The sequence below is a fragment of the Heliconius melpomene genome, chromosome 18, assembly GCF_056956725.1.
Source record: "Heliconius melpomene rosina isolate 202511_hmr_F chromosome 18, ASM5695672v1, whole genome shotgun sequence".
Lineage (NCBI taxonomy): Eukaryota > Metazoa > Arthropoda > Insecta > Lepidoptera > Nymphalidae > Heliconius > Heliconius melpomene.
Window position 1 is genome coordinate 5,095,114 of NC_140406.1, and position 27,333 is coordinate 5,122,446.

Genomic DNA, 27,333 nt, shown 5'->3' on the forward strand with positions numbered 1-27,333 from the left:
AATCTATTTAGTTTTAATTAACCTTCTTAGTAAACATTGTACAGTATCCATTATTTATTACCTATAGCATTTATTTTATTCCCGACCACAGATTACATATAAAAATTATTAGTCTTTAGTGTCATGTGTCAATTTAAATTAAAAATCAACCTATCTTTGAAAGAGTGCACGTGAATATTAATTTACATTAATTTTAAGTAGGAAAGGACCACAGGATAGGATTACCGATGCTCTAGTACATGTAACAAAACTTGTTCTATGATATATTCATAGACATTAGACAATGCATGTACCTAAGCAAGTATTATTCACTACTCGCGGATAAGCTAGCGTAGGTTTTCCATTTTATTTTGTATTTAACAAGAATACGTATTCTAACTATGTTGTTATAAATATTTATGTTTATGACGGCTATTTATGGTATTATGAAAACCTCGAAATGAGTCGAAGACAAAACAATTTGGTTTGTATTATTGCTTATATTGTTAAATAACATAACACAATAAGTTATATTATAGTTTTAAGCTATTTATTGAATATGTAACCAGTATTTCATTTTTTTTTAGAAAAAAATTAAATCATTATGTTACTTGACATTGGGTGGATCTTTGTCCTATCATTTCATTTATTATAAAAAAGATTTTAGTGGATATTATAAAAATGTTCTACAACCGTTAAGTCAACAACTTAATCCAGAATGGGCTCATAAAATAGGTGTTTCTGCAATTAAATATGGTTTTTTCCCATCAGAAGATTATGAAGATGCAAAAGTTCTTGTGAGTTTTATGAATTTTAATCGCTTAATTGTGAATAATTAGTGACCAGTTACGATCAATTGTCTATGTTAATTGTTGATCACTTTATATTTATATTGGTATTCTGTATTTATTTTATCTATTTTTCATATTAAAATGATTTTTTTAGAAAACCAGATTTTTAAAATATGATCTTAGTAATCCAATCGGTATTGCTGCTGGATTTGATAAACATGGTGATGCAATAACGGGATTAAGGAATTTGGGTTTTTCTGTTGTAGAAATTGGTTCAGTGACACCTGAACCACAAACTGGCAATCCCAAACCCAGAGTGTTTAGACTACCAGAAGATGAGGCAGTGATTAATAGATATGGCTTTAATAGTGAGGGACACAAAGAAGTTTTCCATAAAATACAGAATATTGACAAAACATTGTTGCAAAATGGTTTATTAGGTATAAATTTGGGTAAAAATAAAACATCAGATGATGCAGCTCATGATTATACCTTAGGCATTAAGCAATTTTACAAAATTGCAGATTATTTTGTAATAAATATTAGTAGGTAAGAATTTCAGAATGACTGCTCTTCACTAACTATTTTACCTATAATTTATATTCATTGTAATATTCCCTTTTCAGTCCCAATACTCCAGGATTGAGGTCTCTACAAAATAAAGAAGAGTTGTGTAAGCTTTTGTGCGAGATCAATAAATCTTTAAATTCATTGCAAATTGAAAATAAGCCTCCTCTTCTATTAAAATTGGCACCAGATTTAAGCTTAGAAGAAATTAAAGACATAATTGCTGTGATCTCTAGAAAAGATAGTAAAGTAGATGGTCTTATAATCTCAAATACAACAATTGAACGACCTTCATTAAAAAATCAAGAATATTATAAGGAAATTGGGGGACTAAGTGGTAAACCACTTACTAATAAATCTACAGAAATGATAAAAACAGTTTATAAATTGACTAAAGGTATTTTTATTATTACATTAATATTGTTTATTAGAATTTATAATTAAAACTTTTTAAATAATTTTAAATAGATATTGATACTGTTACTATTTATTATCTATATATATAAAAGGACTTGTCGTCACTGACTGAGGTAAGACGCACGCACAGCCGTAACCGCTGATGGTAGAAACATGAAATTTGGACAGATGTTTACTTTCGTAATCTGGACATCCACTAAGAAGGGATTTTGAAAAATTTTAACTCTAAAGGGGTGAAATAGAGGTTGAAAGTTTGTATGGAAAAATTTTTAAAACTGCACAGATTTTTATAAAATTTGAAATTTAGACTTAAAAATATTTCATTGAACACGTATTTCGTGGTTTATTAGAATTCATCCCTAAATAAGTAAGCGAAGCTGCGCGCGTCCGCTAGTTATTATATAAAGTAGGTATCGTGGGAATATGTATATTTTACATGCACATGCATAGACATATGCATTTTTCCGTGCTGATGTGATGTAGGTCTCAGATGCATGAAATCAAATAGATGGACTGCTAGTGTCAGGTGTCAAAACCCACTATCATTAAGATTTAAGAGTTTGATAACTTGTTATAATCTAAAATCTTGAGTGACATAATTATAATTCATTGTAAACCAAGTAATATGTTTAGTAGTATGAAAATATAATTACAATGGGTAGTTTGTAACTAAAACCTTTATTTAGAAAATAAAACTTACCTATTGAGGCCAGTTGTGGCACAGGGACACAAGTATGTGACTGTTAATGTGACTGATTTTAGGTTCAATTTATTCTCAAGGAATATGTAATATATCCTAATATTTAATATTTTCATTTCCTTGCTCTGGTGTCAATGCATTAGGTTCCGCCACTCGAACACGCAATTGCCAGGTGACAAAATTCTTCTCCAACCTTCTCTATTCTGGCCTTACTATGGCCATTCTATCTCAAGTTGTTCCCACAACTTTTGTAAGGTTGTCATCCCATCTTTTCAATGTGTCGTTCAAGAAAGAGGTAGACCTCTTGGTGTTAAACAGTTTACTTTTGGTTGAGATATGTAAGTTCTTCTTTCATTATTTCCTTTAGGCCCCTTTAGTACTTTTTCCAGCTATTCACAACTCTGCTTTTAACTTCTTTGCATAAGAATATGTTAGTAGTCATGTCTTTTTTATTTTAGGTACTATACCAATAATAGGTGTAGGTGGAGTATTTACAGGCCAAGATGCTTATGATAAAATTCTGGCTGGAGCAAGTGTAGTTCAAATATATACAGCTCTTATTTACCATGGGCCTCCTGTTGTTACAAAGATTAAAACAGAATTAGCACAACTGCTCATTAAGGATGGCTACAGTGATGTACATGCAGCTGTTGGGAAAGGAGTAAAATGAATAAAATAACAGACCATGTGGAGATAATGATTTTAATTATTTCAGATTAATATAAATTATTTAAAAAATATATTATATCACACTATTTGACTCCAGCATCCTACCATCCATGACTAACTGTTCATTTTCTCTTCATGTCCTAAAATAATATATAAAATGTGTACTTTTAATTAAATAAAAAGAAGAATCTTGTTGATTAATACTTTTGTTTTTCACTTACCCAATATTTTACAATTTGGCAAATATGATTGAATGTATTTTTTGCATTCTTCAAGATCATTGACACCAGACAAATTGAATAGTAGTAAAGTTTTCAGGTTTTTCAGTGACTTTATTTCTTTAATACCATTATCTGTTACATTTATGCACTTTGAAACTTGGACATACAACAAAGTAGCATGACCATAAACCAGACCTTTCATGGCTCTATCATCAATATACTTATTATCATGAAGTATAATTTTATGCAATTTAGTGCAACCACCTAAAAATAGTAGAATTATACTTGGCTAAAAAATTTACGGGTAAAAAATGTAATATAAATTATAAACAACACCTACTCAAATGTGGAAAGCCGTAATGCGATATTGAGGACTCTGAACCATCGATTTCTACAATTTTTGGCACAGATTGGTCATCTGATGGTAATAAATTGTAATCATCCAATTTCTTTCCATCTGACCAGACAACTTTTCCCCCATTTCGCAATACCCATTCAGCACATGCTCTGTCGGGCCCTACAACTCTTATTCGTTCCGGGTCAGGTTTATTAAACATCATATTAACGTACTCCCAAAACGATCTAGTTGTTAATTTTGAAGGATTAAAATTATGATGAACATTTGCATATATCTAAAAAAGATAGTTTTGTTACGATATTTATATTTCATTATATTGTAATTTTCATTCAGATACCTACCGATCGGCGTATTGTGAACATTTTTGTTTATTATTATTCAATTTTCATTTAATATCTAATAATTGTAATATTTATAATTCAATATTTTGATTTTTTTCTTTGACTTGATAAATTTAATTGCACAGATAAAAATTATAATAAAAAATAAAGTATGATTCAAATACGTCTTGTCAGTCATTGTTGTCAGTTATTTAAATTTAAAAGTAAAATAAATATTTATATTTTATTCTACGAAACTATTATAAATATAAAATATAGTTTAATTATAGATTATCCTATTTTTGTTTTAATGCCACATCGAAAATATGATCCGTAGTCAATATTGTAATTAGTTGCCTGTGTAAGCATTGTTGACAGCTGGAACCTGGAACGAAGTACAATATTAGTTTTCCGGAAAGGAAAATAATAATATTTGTTTCTTTTATAGTCATATGCTGATATTATTCTTAAATTTTGTAATATAATCAAAACAATATAAATATACAATGTCTGAATCATATGGTAAACATTTCAGTATTATATATAAATAATACCTTTAATATTAAATCACATTTATAATTATGTGAATGTATCCTCGTTTCAGAATATTTATTTAAGTTTTTAGTCATTGGGAGTGCAGGTACAGGAAAATCTAGCCTACTCAATAACTTTATTGGCAATAAATGTAAGTAATTACTTATTTTTATACATAATGACGTATGAAAATGAAATCGTAGTATAGGTAGAAAATTATAATTTTAGTCAAAGAAGATCGATGTCATACTATCGGAGTAGAGTTTGGATCTAAAATTATTAACATTGGCGGAAAATCAACAAAATTGCAAATATGGGATACTGCTGGACAAGAAAGATTTCGCTCTGTCACACGCTCATATTACAGGGGAGCTGCGGGCGCTTTGCTTGTATATGATATTACCTCTCGTGATTCATTTAATGCTCTCTCAAATTGGCTCAGGGATGCTCGTACTCTGGCAAGCCCTAATATTGTTATATTACTTGTGGGTAATAAAAAAGATTTAGAAGAATCTAGAGAAGTAACATTTACAGAAGCTAGCCAATTTGCACAAGAAAATGGTAAGTTATTTTCAAATATTATACTAATAGTTTAATATGCTCACTGCAGATGGCTTTTATTTATACCACAAAAAATATTGTATATTTAGTACATAAAACAACCCAACTTTGTGTCTTAAAGTTTTCTTGAAACCCTTAGAGAACACTTTTAATGCAACATGAATTATAGTTGTCATGTTTGAAACTTCTTTATGTTGTTATAGAATTGATGTTCTTAGAAACAAGTGCTAAAACAGGGGAAAATGTTGAAGAAGCATTTTTAAAATGTTCCAAAACTATTCTTGCTAAAATTGAAAATGGTGAATTAGATCCGGAGAGAATAGGCTCTGGCATACAATACGGAACTGGCACATCTAAGAGATTATCGGCACCAAAGAAACCTGCAAGGGCACCTTCAGATTGTGCTTGTTATGTGTAAGTTTAAGCTATCTTTAAATTTAAGATCAGAAACAAGATTGAAAGGGGCCATTTATAATTTGTTTAACATGAACTTCACAGTATATTGTTGGTGAAGTACAGCATTGAGTTTGGCACTCAATACCCAATGCCTCAGATTATGAAAGAAATTGGGATAAAGTACCTATTAGGAGTGGAATGTCAAAACACTAGGTTCCCTCTGCCTGACCTACCATGATTTTAAAATTATTTTTGTTCACAAATTTCTTGTTATAATACTTAGATTATATTTTGAAATGTGATGTCATTTATTGATGGCCCCAAACTGGATTCATGCAGTTATCTCTATTTTTGATTGTGATCTATTTCTATTTTAATTATAACTTTAGACTATTTAAGTGATTATAAAATTAGAACTTAGGCTGAATTAAAAATTCAAGAACATCTCAGTAGCTTAAATTAGTTATTATAGGTAAATCTCTTTGTTTTAAGATATATTTTCATGGGTTACATATAAAGTATGTAATGGTTTAAAATCTTATATCAGAAAAACATCAAATAGATTTTTTGGTTTACATTAAATGTATTTTTATAACTTTAAACAATTACTAATTATATTATAATATTTAAGAATAGCCACTACATGATTATTCATTATATAAAAAAATTAAAACAAATTAATTGTGTATATCTCCTTATACTAAAACATTTTGTACTGCTACACAAAATATATACATTATAGTGAATGAAACCATTGAAAAAACTGCAACAATGACAAACATTATGAATAAAGTAATGTCACATAGTATGAAATATAATTTTATTTATAACTAACTAGCGGCCCGCCCGCGGCTTCGCCTGCGTGAACTACGTTATTATTAATTTCTGTCTCCATGAGTACCTACGTCCTATAAGTGACGTCCATGCAAAATTTGAGACTCCTAGCATTTGTAGTAACGAAGTTTCATACAAACTTTCAACCTCAAAAACAACCCCTTAGAAATCGAATATTCCAAATTCCCGTCTTAGCGAGCACCTACGTCCTATAAGTAACTCCTATGCAAAATTTGATATTCCTAGCACATGTAGTTTCTGAGATTTCGTGATGAGTGAGTGACCTTTCGATTTTATATATATAGATATCAATAATTGATAATGAAAACCCCAAGACAAAAAGCTCTAAAAGTAAGCAGACTGCTAGAAAAACGCTGATATTTTTCAAATAGTTTAGCCATATTTTATTAAATAATGCTAAGAACACTCAATTAAGTTGCTTTTCAAACAACAAGAACTAAATAAATAATGTTTCACCAGACACACAGATACACACACATATGGGTTAAACTCATAACACCCATCTATTTTCGTTGAGGATTAAAATAATTTATAGCATTTTATTTTATTTGACATTTTTAACTGACCATGAAATATTTAACTGAACAAATACAACACACTACAGTCCACAAAGCGTCCGGTGAGCTTAGAAAAGTAGAGCCAGAAAAAAAAAAAAAAATAATAAAATGTTCATTAATAAAAATAAAATAAAAAATATATCAATTCTTAAACACCAAATTCCTCATCATTTTTATAATCCTCTGTTGTGTTGGTTGTGTTAATAATGAATTGTTCCGTTATATAATGAACGTTTTGCGACAACGGCTTGAAGCGCGGCGACTGCGTCTTATTTCTTTTTTTTCTGCTTTTGATAAATCGAACAAAAAAATATAAAAATATCAAGACGTGAGGTTCTTACCAATACAGCAGATAATGTATGGATGGATGGATGACCGCGGCCCACCCGGCTCCCCCCTTCCTATGTACAGGTAAAATATCTACAGATTAAATTTGGCTTAAACAATAGTATATAAGGCCTCTGACCGCAAACAATGGTTGTGGATTTTATGTTCACTCTATCGAGTCAATATTTTAATTTTCGTACTCTGGCCAGGCAGTTCTGTTAACATATGTATTAAAAAGAATCGGTTATTACTGCACACTTAAAACAACGTAGCAAAAAGAGCAATTTTTTTTAAGGTACTTTGAATATTCATAAAAGGATGGATAAAAATACAATATTTAATTTTTTAACAAATTTATTCTTGACATAACATTGTTAACAGCTTTCCAGAATTAGATCTAGCTATTTTCATATATCATAATTAATTATTGATATCAAATAAATATTTATAAAATATTTTTAATCATTTTGCCGATAAAACCATCAATAATAATCATTGTATAAATCATATATAGAATATTTATTACAAAAAGAGTGCGCTCTTTACTCTATTTTCTAATATGTTAATGGACTTTCGAAAAATACAAATGGCGATATGTGATTATTTGCTAGTTTTTGTTAACTTCACATTATATCCAGTATTAAGGGAGGCAGAGGGAACTTAAGTGTTAAGACAAGTATTTCCGTGCACTGCCCAATTTTCAACTTATTGCATGTTAAGTGGTGGAACTCAAGGATGTATTTTGTTTTGTTACCAATGCAAGGAAATGAAAGTAAGTCATTTCCGAAAGTGGCAATCGAACCCACCAGTGTCGCGTTTACTGTCAGACGTCCCAATTCACGACGGCTTCCGTAATTTATTAGATTACAAACATTTTTATTACAAACTTGCTGTTATGATTTCCTCACATATGTGGAATGTAGCAAATTGCCATTTATACAGGAATAAATTATAAAATTAATTGTTAATTAACAACTTTATATATGAAGGAATCAAATCGAAAGAAAAAAATTTGAGCAAAAATAAAGATAATATCTACATAGTTTTTTTGATCTACTAAAGATATATATATTTTTATTTACAAAGTGTCTTAAAGTAAAGTAATATTTATATTCTTGCTATTGCTGTGATAAAATAACAGGTAATTCAACAATTTCATTGTTCCTATGTAAGTACATCGTCTACAGTACAAAAGTACCATGAAACCAAAAAAAAAATCACTTTAATAACCAAATTATTAGTAGACCTGTTAATATTTGTTTTTGTTTAAAAATAATTAAGTATATGTTTTTATAGAAAATAAATAAGAATTTTATAAAAGTCAACATATTAAACAAAACTCACTAATAATATATTACAATAATGTTACATTCTATCAACAAAATTGTTGACAAATACGAATCTTAAAATAAAATGCACCTATTTAATCTAGGAACTATTCAATGGGGTGATGGGATGCCATACTATGATCTAATATCGTATTAAGCATTGTATTCAAATTATCAACTAAATGAGTGACAATTACAAATTGGAAATAAGTTTAATTCATATATTTAGTTTGTACATCATGTATGATATCTCGATGCATTTTAACTAACATACAAACTTTGTATATGAATAATATATTGATTTAAACACGAAACCAAAACTTAAAACACATTTACAATAAATCCTAGTTCTATCACAGTAAAATATTAAAACACTCTTAAATCGACACGAAAGAATTCATTAAGTTCACAAAATGATGCACGAGGCAGTCCCGCTGTCTCCGCACGATCAATTGTTTTTTTATGAACAACTAATCGAAATCGAATTCTTAAAATAATATCAATTTATATACCAAAAACTATATATATTACAAATAGATTCTTTTTAAAAAACCATCGCTACGTAGAATCACTTATTTTCAGATGAATAAAATATAGTCACTCTACGTGATAGCAAATGGCAAAGAAAAGCGATGTGCAGGGACAGTGCACTAAAAAGATTGACACTAAGATTCTGGTTCATTAGGGGTCATTCATTAATTACGTCACACAAAATTAATGATTGTTGGACCGCATGGTGGCATGGTGGCACCGGTGGCATATATTGCAAATTTTACCTAGATATTACAAAATTAAAAGAGCAGATTCGTAAATTTTTGTTCACATAAGTTTCGTGTTTAATACTTAAATTACTTTACCTTTTAAAATATTATGTCACGAACTTTAGGACCCCGCCTCACTTGTCACACCTCTACAACGTGTGACGTCATTTATGGATGGCCTCTTATAAGTTTCAAGAATAAACATATAAAGAAATTAAATGTGAAAATATATAAATACAACTTCAGTCTTCCTAAAAATATGTTTTTTTTTATCACTTTAATGTTTTATTTAAATCGCCATTTAATTACAAAGTTTTGCGATTGAATTTAAAAATTTGCGATTTAGATTTTTATGGCCGTTTGGAACCGATATAAAGTTAATATGACTAGACCCATTTTTAAAGTACAAATATTATTTTGTAAGTACATGTCAGTTTTAAGTCTCGTTTTTAATCTTAGTGTCTATCTGTAAAATTTTACGTGACAGTTTGTAACAAATATTAAGTTACAACATAGTTTATAATAATAAAATTTGTAAAATTTTATTAATTCGACAATCGGTAAAATTTCTATTCAACAGAGAGCAGTTAAACTGTCTGTCCAAGCACACGATAACATAAGTATAATAAGTCTAATATAACCGATTCTGATCCCTATAAATCAAGATTTTATGTAGGTATACTATAATAATCTATGGCTAATGGGCTATACAAAATACTTCGAGACGCAAAGCTTATATTGCAGAGCAATCGCACTTTCAACGCAGCCGCCATATTGAAAAGTTTATATATAAAAATACAAAATGTTATTTTGTGACTCCACACAGTAACCGTATTCGTGGCGATGGTCCGGCTTATTTATATTTTGCTAATCTTGGAAAAAAAAATTACATTTGTAATTGTGATAATAGAATAAAATATTAAAATAATTCATCTCTATACCATGTACAACATAAAATAATATACGATATACACATTAGATATGAAGTTTTCGAAGCATAGCAACAATGTGAGGTATTGTAGGTATAGTAATGTGTTGCCAGACATATCATTTTAGTTTTAAAATGTACATATATATTTAAGGCTGATTTTCAATTTTCCATTTAAATGTGGAATTATTTAAAATCTGGCAATACAAAGGTTCGGTTGTAGTGCGTTGCTCGTTGCCTGTCTACGCCTGCGCCTGCCGGCATGCCACCGCCGCCACCAGCGCGGCGCCGCGCCCGCTGCCGTCCTCGGACAACATGAGGTCGAACTGAAACAATATTTTGTGTTGTTAAAAAGTGCAATATTATGAAGTAAAGAATTCTTTTATAAGAAAATTACACAATTACTTACATTAAAAATAAGTATTTTATAAAAGTTATTGTTAATTATAAATGTAAGTTAAATACGCGATTAAGTTAACAGTTCTTTAGTTTTGGTAAAAAATATTATTCAAATTAATCTTATTATTATTATTTTATAAGGGTTCTAAAGAACCCGGTCCTTTGGAAGGCTTGCGTGGGGACACAGGTCCAACACGTAGAGGCCCCTTAGAGAATATTCATATATATTATTATTATTTTAATAAACTAATAATATACTCTATTTTCAAGCACCTTATCTATGAGGAAAATCGTAAGCAACATGTAATGATAAATTCAATTGCATTATTGCAAGTATCAATAATTAATTATTGTCATGATACCTTATTATATATTGACTAAGATTTGTAACAATATGTAATAATTTAATAAACACGAAATGCCTCTACCAACATGCTATAAATAGATTTTAGACATTTTAATGATGACTGCCCATATTCAAATACATTTTGTATAAACAAACTAATTTTATTTATTTAAAGGCGAAATAATCTTTACATATAGAATTGGAAATGAGTAATAATTACTTTAAAAAACAAAAGTAACTTTCTTTTGTTTGATTTTCACAAATTCTACGTAAACAAGTTCCTTAGCGTAATTCTTATGTTTAAGGTAATATGAGAAGTAATTATTCCCTTGAAGTAGATATCCACACGCGGTAACACTGTTTGTATCCTTTATTTTTATTTACACTTGTCTAAATAAATGATAAACTAAGTGACGTCTATAGTTTTTTATGTGATAATGGTTATCGTTTTTTATTGTTATCAGTTTTGTTCTAAAAAATAAAGCTTTAGATAACATCATAGGTCAACGTTGTCCAAATAATGTACCATTGTACAAAGTTCAAGAAAGAAAATGATTACTTATAAGCAACCATATCTTGTATAATTAAGACCCACTATCGCAGTTCACACTTTAAATGGGTGTGTTTATTAAAATACATTGATTTGACAATTATTCTGCAAATATTTTGGAATAGATAATAATAATTAAAAACAAATCCGGTTTGTTTTCAATGACGTTGGATGTTATCGAACGAACATCGTCCAGCCAACAATAACAATACGTAGAGGGGCTCGCCATCATTTATCGTCATAGATAAATATTCGAGACCCCAGTAACACTATTAACGGAAATACTGGAATATTTGGATATAATTTTGTATTAAAGATAAATAAACAAAATGGATGTCACACGATATAAAAACACGTTAACAACTTAGGTTAAACTTTCTATAAACAATAACGTCATTGTTTTCGGAAAAAAAATTACGAATGCTAATAAATATTGTCAAAACTTTTTTCTTATCTACTATTGTAATATATACTTATAAATAATCATAACATAAAGATTACAAATGCAATTTAAAATGTATAAGAAACTTGTTTTACGTCAGCGTGTGTGAAAGTGAATGACCTTAGTAAAATATGCTTCTTTGTGAGGGCAGCCGACACTTAGTATTGAAAGTGTTTTGAAATACATTGAATCAAGGTTTTTTTTTTCGAAACAAAACCACTAATAATTTATGTGTATGGGCCACCCAATGTCTCGGAAATTGGGTAAAAGGAGGGGAACGCAGTGTCTTAACTCCGGATTCTCTCTCCTTATCCTGCTGTATATGCGAGTTACTGTGTGCTATTAAAAAAATCAATTAAAAAATATATCTCAATTATAAATGATATTTTCTGTGTTCCTTGTCATATTTTTCCTTGACATTTTAGAAGAAAGACCCGTTTTCTACGTACGTTAATAAAATTAAAAATATAATAGTTCAAGGATGGCATTTTTTATATTAGCTGCTGCAGTATATCAAATTGAAACATAAAATACTGATATTAAATTCATAGTTCATGAGCGAGTGCAACTGTAAGCGCGTTGGTTGTGGGTTTAATTTTCACTCACGGAATTAAATATTTAATATTTAACAAGACAAAAGGTGGCTTTCTCAAGTTAGACATTAATGATTGCAATCATATGTTTATGTTGTACCTAGCGCGCGGCTTCGCCCGCTTAACCTTATACTTATAGCCAAATTATATAAAATCTTCACATAAATTTATCCTCTGTTATTCTGATGCATAAACTAAATTCTGTAAAGTTACGTCTAAATCCGTTTATTAGTTCTTGCTTGATAAATGTCAATATTTTGCTTATATTTAATTTACACAAAAACAATTTACTAGCTGCCTATATAGTAATATTTTTTTTAAATAACTTAAACATTATTATGTATTTGTTCCCTGCAGCAGTCTGCAATATGGCGACAATTTAATGTTTTGTTGCCTTCATCATTACTAGTAGGCTAAATTAGTAGTATCGTATGTGCTGTCTCACCTGTATGCCGGGGCGCACGAGCTGCGCGATCTTCTCGCACATGAGCGCGTGGAAGTGCGGGTGGAAGCGGTACACGGAACCGTCGATGCCGACGGTGACGCGCGGCTCCCCCATTTTGTCCAGCAGCGTGGCCAGCCCCGCCGACACCAGGTGGGCCGCGCGCCGCGACACGCTCTCGCACGTCACGCGCACACCCGCCATGTCCGCCTCCGTCGCGTGCGACAGCCCTGCGACACCGCGTGGTTTTTATGTAATGAACTGGCGACCAACTAAAGTTGCAGCCAATTTCATAATTGTAAAAACTGACTTTAAATCGGCCGCTGTTTCTGATATACCGATAAAAAAATGTTTTGGGTATTGTTTTGGGTTCTATTACGTTGATAAATGTCATTTACAGACAGACATTTCATGTACAGACAGCGACAGTTACAATTATATTTTAAATATAAAAATAAATATACATTATTTAATCTATACATACAATAAAATTTAGCATCTTGTTACTACCTTATTGTTATTTTTTGTATTATATAGTAAGCACAAAGTTATACGGACCGTAGAAAACAAAGACATTCTGACGGTTAAGCCGATACAATAGGATTTTTTATTTATAATACAATGATCTTGTATAACATACGATAGGGATGTAGATTACTTACGTCAATACCTACACTTGCAATTCATTTTTTGTCAGCTTCACGCTGTAATCCGCATATAGCAGAGTGAATCTAATGTTAATTCACTCCGTTTTCCACTTTCCGCCGAAACATGAAACATTGCCTAATGAAAGACGAAACTTAAGGTTGGGCTTTGCCTTGTAACTAAAGCGAGGAAATCAAAATATAAAATAATTTATTTCAACGAGCAGGAATCGAACCCACAACCGTCACGTTTATGTCAGTCAGCGTTGGCCATACGCTTGTTCTCCTGCCCCACGACGGTCTCTTTACTTTAATTAGTAGAAATCACTTGATAACGTTATCTCATTTTTTATGAATAATACTGCTTGTATATCATGATAGTTATCATGTATAGTCAATTTTTCAATTAAAAAAAAATCATAGTCACGACACCTAAACACGAAAATACAATGTTTTATCGTCGCAAATGAATCGGATATAGTAATTAATTAATATTAAAAAATTTCTGATGACAATATTTTAATAAGCTATGTAAGGATATTTATTATTTCATACATTTCATTACCTTTCTTGTTTTTTTTGTCAGAAATATACAATTATTCAAAACATTGTAAATAATATTTAATTGGCTACACACTATATATGAAAAATATTTATTTTTTAATCATTTTACCCACGCTATAGGTTTCTAGGTATAAAAACCAAATTAATGTTTAATGGGACTAAATATTTATTTTACAAATAAGAGATATATCAATAATAATCATCGCATACGCTACTCATCAAAACACGCAATGAAAATTGAGTGGGGCATGGAAAACAGAGTGTTTTAACACTGTTCCTTCTGCCTACCCTACTAAAATTAATAACATTCCTTAGACCAAATACAATTTTAACTCACCTAGTTCATCAAGGACATCCATACAGCTTGTGTAGTCTCCCGGTTTGTCTGACTCGATTTCCGATACATATTTAGTGTAAAAACTTCCCTTCCTAAATAACAGATCTGAGCCCCGTCCGCCGAAAAGTAAGCCCATTTTCGTGAATTTAACCAGAACCAAGCGAACTAATTCTCCCAAATACATTCCTGATATCATCTTCTCTTGGCTGTAATTATAAAATTTTGTATTTTTTAGTAAAATAATATGAATCTGTATTTTCAAAAAAAAATATTGATCTTATACAAATTGTTTGCAATAAAAAATAAAAGCAATAGAAAAGATTCAGTTGTCCTATTAGAATCACTTGTTTAGTACACATGTTTGTTTTTTATATGTGTCCTTTAGTGCTATTTCTGTGTTTAACAGATAAAGTTTCACATATTAAATTTGTTACCACAAAGGTCTAAAGACGGTTATTATTTCAGTACGTAAATAAGTTAATATGTTTAGAAAATTATTAATTAAAATAAAAACATGTAGATATCTATATGTTAAATATATATTTATTAGCAGGATATTTGACAATCCATGCAAAGTAATACATTATAAAATGAGCCCACGTGTTTAATAATGAAAGTTTCGAAATAAATCGAATAAGTTTCAAAATTTCAAAGTGTAATTATTTTATGTCAATATACATTAAATAAATGCATAAGAACATCTTATTACATTTAAACTTTGAACTTATTTACATTGACATTGCACTAGTGCCGTGACTCATGTCATGACGATCAATTGATAAGTATTACGTAACCTAATAGAAACAATTGATTCCTATAAAAGTAAATATCTATCTACTTTTTCAAGCAGCAACATCCAGTGACTTTTTCGAAGTCTTTGCTTCATGTGTTGTGAAATGTTTTTATTAATATTAAACGCATGTTATATATTAAAATATCTCGGAAGTCCAATAGTATTCCTGAGAAAGTTACATCAATAATTTCGATACCAAATAAATATATCTAAATTTCGATCTAAGTGAAAACTGCTTTTTTATTTTCACATATTAATTAAATTTATATATTAATAAACCGACAATCTGTCGTTTGGAATGGCCTCGATTTTTTTGCGTTTATGTAGGTATGTTATTATCCATTTGCTTTTTATTTAGAAATAAGTTTTTCAACTACTAATATGTAATTTTGGAAGGTATTTGGAGGTCGTATTGTAATTTACATTTAGTTAACTGTGTGCTAAGATAAAACCTGCTTCATGTGACATTTATAACTGTAATTCGTTGTTATAATTAAATATTTAATATTATTCAAAATAATACCTATATAAATTGTATAAATACTACCTTAAGGAGGTGTTTAAAAAGTTTTTTTAAATTAGGGAAATCGTTGTAAGGGATAAAATTAGCGTGATTAAAAATCAATGTCTATGACTTTATAAATGACTAACACTAAAAAAACTGTGCCTTACAATGAACCTGGGTACTAATTTAATCATAAGTTTGTTAACCTGTGTATGATATCAAAAACAGTTATAGATTTAATTTTCATTGCTCATATTTGGAATATAATTTCAATATAATATATTTTTATTCGTCGTAAGAAAACAAAGAGCGACGTTAAGTTCCGCTGCTCAACACGCAATGCCTCGGAAATAGGGCGGTGCGTGCGGAAAAAGTTTTCTTAGTAGATTCTCTTGACTGCCCTGCTATACGCCGGATACGACGTAAAATGTGATGCAAATAAAAAAATATGCTTACATCTGTTTGCCGGGATTAATAGAATTGGCGTCGACTTCTCTATCGAACTCCGTCCTCACGAAGTCCAAAGCGCCGTCGTCTCCAAAAGCACCCCACTCAGTGTTTATCAATAGATCTGGTTTACCCGGTTCTCCATCAAAAAGTTCACAATTGTCAGTTTTTTCCACATAGCACGCATTACTTCCAGTACCTGCGTAACGGATAGTTAAAATCAATTCTTTAACATAATATATTATATTAAAATATAATACATGAAATCGTGAATATTTTAGCAGAATTATTTTGAAACAAAAGCAAATCTCAATTTATTAATGCTGTCGATATTTAAATTAAATATAACAAAAAATGAACTAGTCACGCCATACGACGTGCATGGGAAAATAAAAAAAAAATGAACAAACAAAAACATATAATTTGTATGACGAATTGTCAGTCACAGGGTATAATTATTAAGTACAAACCAATGTTATTAAAAATATATAAAAATTTGAACGCAGCCAGGCTGAACCCACATCTTTTGGAATCGTTTCCAAGAGTTTTTTGGAATAGTTTCTTTATATATATATATATATATATATATATATATAACTTTTCAAATATATTTTTCTTTGTGTGGAATAACATTTAAAAAATACAATTTATACTTATTAGATGATATGAATAATGTGTTAGAATGTATATAGTGTATATTATGCTTTAGTAATAGATACAGTTAATGTATGTATGAATGCAGACCACCACAAGTTCTAACAAAATAAACCTACCAACTATGAGTCCTATTTTGCAGTTGTGGTTTTTCCACGCGCAAGACATCAATGTTCCCGTTGTGTCATTCAGTATAGCGCAAATATCTATCTGTACGTCCTACAAGAGTGGAAAAACATGCGATTTAGAAGTTATTCCCATTATGAAGATAGGAACCGGCGGTTTGTTGATGATGATTTATAGAGGTGTCTCCGTTATGAAAACTCAGTCAAGATTTAATTCTATAGCTGTATATAATTAAAATAACAAACTCAGGGTTTACTGACGCTTGCTAAAAATTCGTATCAAAAGTATTCGTGTTTATAGGTCATATCGTTAAAAATAAGTTTTGTAATAATTAAAAAATAAAAACAAATGAACTTAAATTTTGTATTTACTTAAATAATAATGAATAACCAATTGAGAGTCATCATGCAAGCCATGCCAATGCCCTTAAAAGTTTCCTTTGAAACTTATGAATAATAAATTTAGGAAAAATGCCAAAGAATATAAAAAATTGTTGGGAACGAAAATAATTTTCACCTAACAATGCCACATGCAAAATCCGAACATTTGTCCGAAACCAGATATTATTGTGAACCGTCAATTAAAAAGTAAACAAGTTGAAATGTTATTTTATTGTAGCATGCATAATAAATTATAGTTTTTGAATAGGTATTTGCATAAATAGAAAAGTCTTAACTGAGATTCCATTGGAAGCCTCTATTCAGTTCTCATTGGCTTAGGACATGTCTCATTAAGTTCAAGAGAGCTGATATCATCGTCAACTCACCGATTATAGTTCCTATTCGGCAATTGGGGTTTTTATGTGAACAGGACATTAATGTCCCGGTCGCATCGTTAAGTATTCCCATCACAGATAAGGAAAGATCCTGGAAAATGTTGCCGTTTTAAATTCATTTTTTAGCTTTATGTTGTTTCTCGCATATAACAGGTTAGGCAAGGGGAACCTACTGTTAAAACATTTTGTTTCCCACACAGTGCCCATTTTTAGAGATCGTATTAAATGGAGGAACTCAAAATCCCGCGCTTTATCATATTACCAGGGGAACAGTAAAGAAATGGCATTAATACATTTCCTCGAGTGGGAGTCGAACCCGCGACCGTTATAGTCAGACGCTTTGTCGTTGCGCTTTTTCGGCCTCAACTAATTTTGATAATAATTTATAACTTATCAGAAATGTATTGTGTTACTATATTGCGCGATTAGATATAATAGGTTGGCATAGTAAAATCTTTTATTAGCTATAAATAATGCAATTAATGGATAATAGGGACTTTTTTGATGTTTCCGTTACCGATTATGCTATTATTCTATTCTTATTAAAGAATAAAATAAAAGGATTTAGTGGAATATTTGTTTAGGTGCACTTAAATGAACATGTATTCAAATGATTCTCACCCCTCTCCGTGCTATAGCGTCCTTGAGCCCCTGTACCACGTCTTCCCCTACGACACCCGAACAAGAGAAGCCCTTCGTCCAACGTTGTAATATACCTTTAGTTAACCCGAGCTGCTGCAGCGGGAAACTGAATGTGAAACCAAGAGCCAAACGTTCATCATAAACGTCATGTTCCTAAAAAAAGAAATGACAAATTTATATTTGTAAGTTTGTGATTTATGTAACATAGAAGAGTAGTATATTTTGTAGCTTCGCGCTGCATCGTGCATATAGCAAACTAGACAAAGGAAACGTAGTAAAACACTCCGTTCTCCGTTTTCTATCTAAGTTTGAAGTTATTGCTTAGTGTGTGGCCGAACTTCACGCCGATTTTTGTCTTTTAGCCAGAGCTTAAGAAATGGGAACTAATAATTTCCCGGGACGGGAATTGAACTCATAACCGTTGTGTTTACTATCAATCAGACACTGTGCCACGACGGCCTCTAGAAGTATATCGGTGTAGCCCGACAATTCCTGTCGGGCTGTTGAGGACGTTGTCAGAGTTACGCGCGGGAACTTGCGCATTCCGCTCAACTGGCACGCTCGAAACGTCACAATAAAAGAACAAAACATAACTTCTTGTTGGAGTAGTAAAGTTATACAAAACTCTAGTACCTTCATAAAGTTGGCTAAACACTCGGCAATGTGGTCAAAGAGGGCGAGCCCCGTTCCAGTCATTATGTGGTTTGGAATAGCATAAATTTTTGACTGCATGTCGAAGTGGTTCTCCCCTAAGTTTATTATTAACACTCTAAAGTTAGTTCCACCTAAATCCAACGCTAAGAATTTACCGCGTTCTGAAAAGAAAATGCAATATTATAACTCAATTTACATATTTTCCTTGAGTTTACCTTGGACACTATCTCCATTTATTTAAAAAAACATAAAACAGTAATACTTTTCTTTGATTAAACACTTCCTGCTATGAAAGACAAAAAAACCACGCAATACTCATATTTTATTAAAATTATATAACTAAAATATGTAATGTTACCTTTTCCATTAGGTAAATCTTGTATGTATGTTATCCAACATTTGACAATAGAATTGGCATGCGTGTCTTTTCCGAGGCCTTTTTTTAGGTCGCAGTGGAGTCTATTCATAATTTCCCTTAGTTGTTTATCTGATAACTGGAAGATTTCGCATTCCTCGCGAATCTGTTACAAGTAAAAACATAAAAATATATATTTAAAATTATTAGTATTAGATATTAGTTGAATATGTTTTTTAACAATTGAAACATAAGTTGGCATTTAGCGATACTGATTTACTAATACTGGTTTTCCTTGATTTTCGGCTCTACATTCTCTAGTAATGTAATGCATATACAAAATATATACTTTTTAACAAACTTAAATATTATTTTTATTATACTATATCAGTATATATAAATTAATGTATATTTTCAAATATTATTTTTGATACTAAAATACAAAACCCAAGATTAACGTTCTAATTCGTTCGTAGTCATTTTGTATGTTGGATAATCTCAAAAGTATTGGCTTCATTTGATACATTATCCAATTATTTGAATATGTATTTGGATTAATATAACATGTATAAAATATATATTTACATTGATACAATATGTATTGTAAAGAAACAGTTGTCCTCAACATTGCAAGTATTGATTTTCCGTATTTTGTTAATTATAATTATAATATGTGTAATAGTGCAATTCCCAAATAACAATATGTAAAGAAATTTTAGTTTACTATTTTTTCTATATACAACTAGTGGCGGTAAACTAATCGTCCATTTTATCGCGAACGAGTTTCACAAGGTCAAAGCGGTCATTACAACACTACTACTGTCGCTTATGGTTGCTTTCCAATAATTCAACCCGGCTTAAACCATTAGCTGCTAGATCTATTTTTATGTAAAATTTGTAACGATAATTTATTTGTAAACACTCACCTGCGGCAAATGATTAATAGCCATACCCATTTTGTATTTTTTACGAAACTCTTCGGATTATTTATGCACTACGCGCGTTATGTGTACGGTACAACTTGCCAAAGCTGCTATGAACCGAGGAATACGTCTCAATCGCTAAAGCTATGACCGTCGATTGTGCTTGTTTCCTACAGACTGACGCGTTCTTTTTCATTCATGATAATAAACTCGTGTTATCTCGCTCCAACGTGCAAATGTACACCGAGTTAGAGCAGTGCGACAATATGTTGTGCAATGCAATGAGTGAGTGTAAATTAAAAAAATAACCTGTACATTTTGTAATTTTTATTTTTTTTGAACATACTTTTAGGGGCAATTAAAAATCAAAAAAATATATAATATATTTTGGGTTAGTTGAAGGATAAATAGTATGTTTATCTTATTTCCTCCGGCGAGCCTCTTCTTGTATGATTCTGATTGGGCGACGCGTGGGCTCGCTCATGACGTCACAGAAATTCCTCGAGTCGATGTCTTTCTATATTTACAAATGCAACAGTATGGGTACTGGGTACGGGTAGTGGATAGTGGTAGTGAGTGTGTTTGCTAAGTAGCGGCGCATCTTAGGAATTTTTGGGTCACCCTGACATTTCAAATTATATCTACAATCTACATATCCAATAACGAATGAATCTAATAAATATTAATATCTGATATCTTACCTGCACCTAACAGTTTTATTATTTTCAAATACATATCTAATGATATTAAGAACAGCTGTATAATTCAACTTATTACTATTGAATTTTGAATTACTATTGGATTGGTATGTTGTAGATAAGGAATTATTATATATATATGAAATTATACGATTTTTATGTTAATTTACCTATGGAGCGAATTCGAATATATTTGTATCCTGTATATTTGGCAATGACTGACGTACATTATATATGTACGACTTGTTTATTTTCGAGTGTCTCGTGACTGCTAATGATAGCGTCGACGAACGTAACTTATACTAAGTGTGCCTAATTACGCACAGAAAAATATAAAAAAGTTTGCAGATTATAAATGATCACCATAGTATCTATGTACCTACTATACCTATTTACAGAACTTATACAGTAAAGTTAAACATGTGACTAAGCAAGACTGAACAGGAAAATGCATTTTGCTTTACTGTTTACGGTATTTCCCCATTTAGGTTACCTACAAGGTAACTTCCTTCGATTAATTAATAGACTTAAGAGAAATATTTTAGGGCACTTATTCGTGTTGATATAATGATTCTACTAGAATATATGAATCCAGGCACAAGATCATTTATAGACTAATTAATTATAAAATAATAATTTCACAAACAAGTATCTAAAAAACAAACTACATAGTAGCGTGACGCTACTCCATGTTGAAGTATTTTGATAAAATCCTCATTGGTTTCAGATAACAATTTTCACAGTGATTCATGCGGCGATAAGATAGCTTTACATTTAATTTAAAATTTTCCGCCCATTCTTGTAGCCGTTACGAATACTATAGGAGTGTAGGACTATTAATTGTTAATCAAAAATTATTTCAATTTCAGTTGTTCATGCAGTTAGGTATATTATATTACTGGAGTTTATTATTTGTTATATTTATTTTTATTTAATAAATTGTTGCTTAACCGTCATTTCATTAAAGCGGAAATGAAATAATAATGAAATATATTTTAATAAATAATCTTTTTACTAATTAGCGCCCATTATATAAATTAAACACAAATATATACGTTACTTACATTTTTTTTTTCTAAGCATATAGTATGCTGATAGAACTAACAGATCCGTAATAGGGTTGGTTATATAGATTAATATAATTATTAATCTATACATATAGATAATATAATAATACATATAGATTAATCGACATTATATATTTAGCATTCTGTCACGTCGATTTTATTTAATAATAAATATTTGTTATTATTGTAAAATATAATGGACTATTGTATTGTATTATACTTATTAATTATTTATTACATTCTTAATAATGCAACTAAAGTAATTAACAATGCGTGTGTGTGTGTAAAGACTACTAAAATATTCGCTTATCTCTGCTCGGTCGTGATTAACAACTTATCAACAACGTATTCGTTGTAATATTGTATTTATATTCCGTTTGAGTAACTCAGAAAAAAAAACTAGTTACAACTGAAAATAACCATTAAATACTAAGATTTACGTGTGATAAGTGATGGTCATAACTATTTAAGCAAACTTTAAGAATTACTTTGTTGGAATATTAATGTGATATTCTAGAACTGACTTCTATGCTAGAGAGAAGAGGTACCGAGTTTATATATGATATCATTATACCTAAGTAATGTATTTTTTTCATTTAGTGAAATAAAATACTTGAAAACTTCGAGGCTGCATTCCATATCAAGTGGTTGCTCTATTCTTAGTAGAAATTTCTTTTATTCTATTCTTATTTGTTGTATAAACAACTAAAATAGTTAAAATTGTTACAGTACAATTTTGAACTAGAATTTTCATTAAAATATCCAAATGTCATAGGTACCTCTCTGACGCTTGTGACTTGACCTTACGACCTTGTAATAAGATCTATTGATGTCCAAATTTTATTTTTAATTATAGAGAAGAATGTATAGTACAACTAAAACATAATTTAGTTAATTAAATTTGTAGTTATTGTATCGATGTTTCTACTAAATAATTTTCTTATGAATTTATTTGTCGTTGCTTGGTAATATGACATTGTGTTAATACATTCATGATATTATATTTACAATATAATGGAATATTTCTCGTTTCTTTACAAATATTTGGCATGGCATTAGGTACTCACGATGTCTCGCGCTTGACGCATATCGATTCGTCTTGTCAGTCGCGACGACCGAGATAAGAGGTGATGAACGAGGAGCGTTGGCGTCCACAGGGTGCTGTCATAAATTCCACGGGGCACAAGAGTTGTGTTGATATCCGCGTTCGAGCGAATACCGGTTTTTCTGGACCGTAAAGTCGAAACGTGCAGAAGTGAAAGGAACCGATCGCGGCCGCAGTAGTCGAGAGCGCAACGCGGAGCACTTGCTCAGTGAATCGAGGGTCACCTTGAGCGGAGACGGCCGCGCATGTGCACCACACCCTCGGCCTCGCGCCCGCGCCCCGCCCCCGCATGACGTCACGCCCGGCCCCCGACCGCGGCCGCTACACGTGATGCCCTTCACGCAATATAACGTTAAAATAAGGCAATCCAATGCACACTCTACCAATTACGAATTAGTATTGTGAAATATTTCAATATTTAGATACTAGTGGACTTACTCATTACTCATTAGTTGACTTACTCGCTGTAATGTTATCAGTTTATCACTTCATATAAGATTTTTTTAATATGTGGCCACGAAATACTTATAGAATGAAAAAATAATAAAATCCTGTATCTTGCAAATATAGCAGGGTAGGCAGAGGAAACATACTGTTAAAACGGGCATTGCATGTTGAGTGGCAGAACTCAACGCCGAGCTTTTGCCTTGGTGCCAGAGCGAAGAAATAAAAATAGGATGGAAAAAAAAAAAAAAAATCATCCCCCAGAATAGGAATTCAACTCGCAACATTCGCGTTACCCTTGTGCCTCTGCGCCACGACGGTCTCAATCTTAAAAAAATATGATAGCACCTTATTTCCTTGAACATGAGTTTTTCCTTATGAAGACAAATGAAGTCAATGGTAATAATAATAAAGGCGTTCTGAATTATCATTATTTGTTATAAAGTGTTTCATTTAACTAAACTCTAACATTACTGGTTATGTGTAATATAAGTTTAATAAGATATGGCCGGTGAAAGGAGATGCAATGTGGGTGTGGCATTGCGACGTGCTCGTGCGCATGTGGTGTGTAGTGTGTACAAGTGGTCCGTGATGAAGAGCACGTGTAACTCGCTCTTTGGATATTAATATGTATTTGGTCAACCATAAATTCCGTGATGGTTTTATATAGATGATTCATTTAGTTCAAGTTTACTTAGAATTGGTGGCTAAAACTGGCAAATCTATTGGCCCAGTAGCGTATTTCTTGCTATAGGTATAGTTATAAACAAACATAGACTTATAGGCTGTCTTGGTGCGAGCACAAGCGTGTAACTGTTAACGCTACAGTTTCGATTCCCACTCGAGGAAGTGAAATATTTGATAATTTCATTTCTTCGCTCTGGCCTCGAGGCAGTGCAGTGTTGAGTTTCACTCAACAGACAAAGAAAATGCTTCCAGAATTCAGCGGAAACTGGGGAACGGATGTGTCCTAACGAGGAACAGAAGTCTTAACACTAGGTTTCCATGTGCCCTTTACCCTGCTATATGCGGATTCAGCGTGCCGATAAAAAATATATATTTGTTTATAAAAGTACCTTTTGTGACTCAGAAAGGTTTCAAATGGCTGAATACATTACACCACAAGGCTGAAATGTCTTGAGCATAAAATGTAACATTAATACTGTTTATAAACTCATATCATATTCCCAGTGTTTAATTAGTCAGTACCTATGTATCTAGAATTACATGATATCTAACATTATCTAGATATAAAATGTTATTTTGTAGGTAGTTAGGTAGCAACCTACTTAAGATAATGCATTTGATTATTATCTAATTATTTATAACAGTTTGTCTGTAACAAAACGAGAGATCATTGAAAATTTGGAAAAAGTTAATAGGTATAAACTTATTTATACTTACCAACAGATTATACAGAGTGTTTTTATATTGAGATAATTTTATTACTTATTTTTTTGAAAAAAAAAACTATTTCATTATTGGGAAAAAAGAGTAGTTAAAAAAATTAAGTTAAAAAATAGAGTACTTAAAACTGTGGTTTAATTTGAAGTTGCTAACAAAAACACTCTGTATACAAGATAATATGGGCAAATACAAAGACACAGCTAAGGGGTTGAGGAATGTTACCTACAATTATCAGCATAGGGAACAGGGGAATTGTCTTAATGGTAACGGAGTCTCTTCACACTAGATTCCCTCTGGGTATGCTATAAAAACATATTCACTACAAGTAAAAATCTTACCCGATTAACTTGATAGTAAGCACCTAGACTTTTATAGGCCTCTATAATATTTGAAAAAATATCTGATAGCTCCTAGTCGTTGAAGAAAGTACGGTATTTCAAAAAAAGCGATATTCACATGAAATTTACAAATGACAGAGGAGAAACGGAATAAAGTTATCGAATATAGAACCTTCTCCTTTTTGAAAAAGAAGTCGTTTATAATTCTACTCCTTCCAACGAAGTCGCGCTAGTCCACTAGTATAAAATATTTGGATTTATTACTTATGCTAAATAATTATATAACATATAATATCTATAAGTTCAACAACAATCTTCCGTATTATAAGCATTTCCTTATGATATTATTTTTCATAAAAAATGCATTGCTGTGTCCCCATACATAATTTATTTAAGTAAACATACTCATAAAATATTTGCGTTTATTCTAAATTTAAATTTAAAGTTATTCTAAATTTATCTTACATAACTATAATTCTTAAAGTTTATCCTAAATTTAAATTAAAAAATAATTAAAGTTTTGCAAAAGCGCAGAGCAAACTCAAATTTGCTTGAAAATAACGTCAATGTGGTGGAACTGTCTAAATTGTGTATTTTGAATTTAATGTTTTGTATAATACAAACGGAAAAAGTGCACAATTCTTATCAATAACCTAAATATATAATATCAATAAAATAAATATAAATAAGATAAATGTTGCAAATAATAGGTAAAGTACCCAACGAGTATCCAGTATTGCTTCGTTTAAAATATTAAGTATGCTTTGTTTAATAAATGGCTTTAGAGAACGTAACAATGTTAAACGTAATACACTATCAGTACAGAAGTGACATATACTAACTATAAATAATTTATAGAGCCATTTAATCATACACGAGCAAACCTAGTATGTGATTAGGTACCTATGACAAAATAAAAGTAAAATAATAATTATTTTAAGATGAAACATTATTGAATGTTCAAATTTTCTTTATTAATACGAAATAAATTAAATAAGCCTTATTTAAAAATGAAATGTTGATACAGATGGAAAACATGAATCCAGTGTTAGTCAGTAGGTACTGCGCGTGCGCAAAAAACGTGACAAAGAAATGCTTTCAGGAAAAATATCAAATAAAGCCAGTATATAGGTACATATAAGTGTTTTCTGTATGTTATATAATTTGAATATTAAAATCTGAAACTGTTTCAAAATCTATCAATTAATTATCTATTAAAGATAATAAGTGGAATAATGTGTTTAATGTTAAAATATATGATAGAATATTGAAAAAATGCTATAATACTAATCAAATAATAATAATATACAAGTAATAAGTATAATATACTGGAATAAATAATTCTTAAGAATTAATTAGCAGCCTTTCGAAATAGCGATCTATATGGAAGTTAGGCCTCAAACCGATACCTAAATTCACCCATAATTGATCTTCACAATTATTTTTAAGTGTTATTCATTTACATGTAACTATGTACCTACAAGTATGTGAATAACATGCTAAAGTAAACTCATAGCAGATTACATAATTCACATTGACTTATATTTAGATCAAATATTGCAAAAAAGTTAAATATTTTTCATAATATTGTGTTATTATATTTTTTTACACTTTAAAGAAAAATATATTTTACATTATAAAATCTAAAAACCTACCTCTCGTTGCACTAAATCCGTAGTCATTTTCGTTTTCAAACAGATCGACTCACTCGGTACTGCACTTACAGCGTAGTGAGTAGAAATGTTTTCAACGCTACTTTTCTATAACAACTCTTCAATAAAATTCTTTATCTGAAGTCACAACAGTATAATCTT

General features: G+C 30.7%; 4 protein-coding genes across 7 annotated transcripts; 2 read left to right on the plus strand and 2 right to left on the minus strand.

Annotated features, from left to right (window-relative positions):
- Positions 1–124: 124 nt before the first annotated feature.
- On the plus strand, positions 125–3,326 carry Dhod (dihydroorotate dehydrogenase 2). The gene is made up of 5 exons (XM_085202021.1): positions 125–463; positions 567–776; positions 925–1,319; positions 1,397–1,734; positions 2,913–3,326. The coding sequence occupies exons 1-5, from the start codon at positions 440–442 to the stop codon at positions 3,122–3,124; spliced, it is 1,179 nt and encodes a 392-aa protein (XP_085058147.1). The 5' UTR covers positions 125–439; the 3' UTR covers positions 3,125–3,326.
- LOC146529334 (ATP synthase subunit s, mitochondrial) lies at positions 3,143–4,195 on the minus strand. The gene is made up of 4 exons (XM_085202026.1): positions 4,044–4,195; positions 3,685–3,976; positions 3,345–3,608; positions 3,143–3,263 (listed from the first exon to the last, which is right to left on the minus strand). The coding sequence occupies exons 1-4, from the start codon at positions 4,062–4,064 to the stop codon at positions 3,238–3,240; spliced, it is 603 nt and encodes a 200-aa protein (XP_085058152.1). The 5' UTR covers positions 4,065–4,195; the 3' UTR covers positions 3,143–3,237.
- Positions 4,196–4,357: 162 nt separating this feature from the next.
- Positions 4,358–9,827, plus strand: LOC146529335 (ras-related protein Rab-4B-like). The gene is made up of 4 exons (XM_085202025.1): positions 4,358–4,544; positions 4,627–4,707; positions 4,785–5,117; positions 5,321–9,827. Exons 1-4 carry the CDS (start codon positions 4,529–4,531, stop codon positions 5,533–5,535), a joined length of 645 nt encoding a protein of 214 aa, XP_085058151.1. The 5' UTR covers positions 4,358–4,528; the 3' UTR covers positions 5,536–9,827.
- On the minus strand, positions 7,589–27,333 carry Hex-A (Hexokinase A). Of its 4 annotated transcripts, none has more exons than XM_085202018.1 (9): positions 27,175–27,333; positions 19,541–19,703; positions 19,162–19,343; positions 18,508–18,681; positions 17,105–17,204; positions 16,341–16,530; positions 14,587–14,792; positions 13,045–13,271; positions 7,589–10,595 (listed from the first exon to the last, which is right to left on the minus strand). In XM_085202018.1, exons 1-9 carry the CDS (start codon positions 27,199–27,201, stop codon positions 10,512–10,514), a joined length of 1,353 nt encoding a protein of 450 aa, XP_085058144.1. In that variant the 5' UTR covers positions 27,202–27,333; the 3' UTR covers positions 7,589–10,511. The 4 variants fall into 4 exon arrangements, with proteins under 4 accessions (XP_085058144.1, XP_085058145.1, XP_085058143.1 ...); XM_085202019.1 differs by lacking the exon at positions 27,175–27,333 and adding an exon at positions 23,293–23,595; XM_085202017.1 differs by lacking the exons at positions 17,105–17,204; positions 27,175–27,333 and adding exons at positions 17,878–17,977; positions 20,464–20,649.

Coding starts and splice junctions, on each gene's coding strand:
- Dhod (XM_085202021.1), top strand. CDS start 440: ATGAGTCGAAGACAAAACAATTTG. Junction 777..924: donor ATGAAGATGCAAAAGTTCTT/GTGAGTTTTATG, acceptor TGATTTTTTTAG/AAAACCAGATTTTTAAAATA. Junction 1,320..1,396: donor TTTGTAATAAATATTAGTAG/GTAAGAATTTCA, acceptor TTCCCTTTTCAG/TCCCAATACTCCAGGATTGA.
- LOC146529335 (XM_085202025.1), top strand. Junction 4,708..4,784: donor TAACTTTATTGGCAATAAAT/GTAAGTAATTAC, acceptor TTATAATTTTAG/TCAAAGAAGATCGATGTCAT. Junction 5,118..5,320: donor CCAATTTGCACAAGAAAATG/GTAAGTTATTTT, acceptor ATGTTGTTATAG/AATTGATGTTCTTAGAAACA.
- LOC146529334 (XM_085202026.1), bottom strand. CDS start 4,064: ATGTTCACAATACGCCGATCG. Junction 3,977..4,043: donor TGTTCACAATACGCCGATCG/GTAGGTATCTGA, acceptor TATCTTTTTTAG/ATATATGCAAATGTTCATCA. Junction 3,264..3,344: donor GCCAAATTGTAAAATATTGG/GTAAGTGAAAAA, acceptor ATATTATTTTAG/GACATGAAGAGAAAATGAAC.
- Hex-A (XM_085202017.1), bottom strand. CDS start 20,493: ATGGGTATGGCTATTAATCATTTGCCGCAG. Junction 17,978..18,507: donor ACGCTATAGCACGGAGAGGG/GTGAGAATCATT, acceptor AACATTTTCCAG/GATCTTTCCTTATCTGTGAT. Junction 16,531..17,877: donor CCGAATAGGAACTATAATCG/GTGAGTTGACGA, acceptor TCCGTTACGCAG/GTACTGGAAGTAATGCGTGC.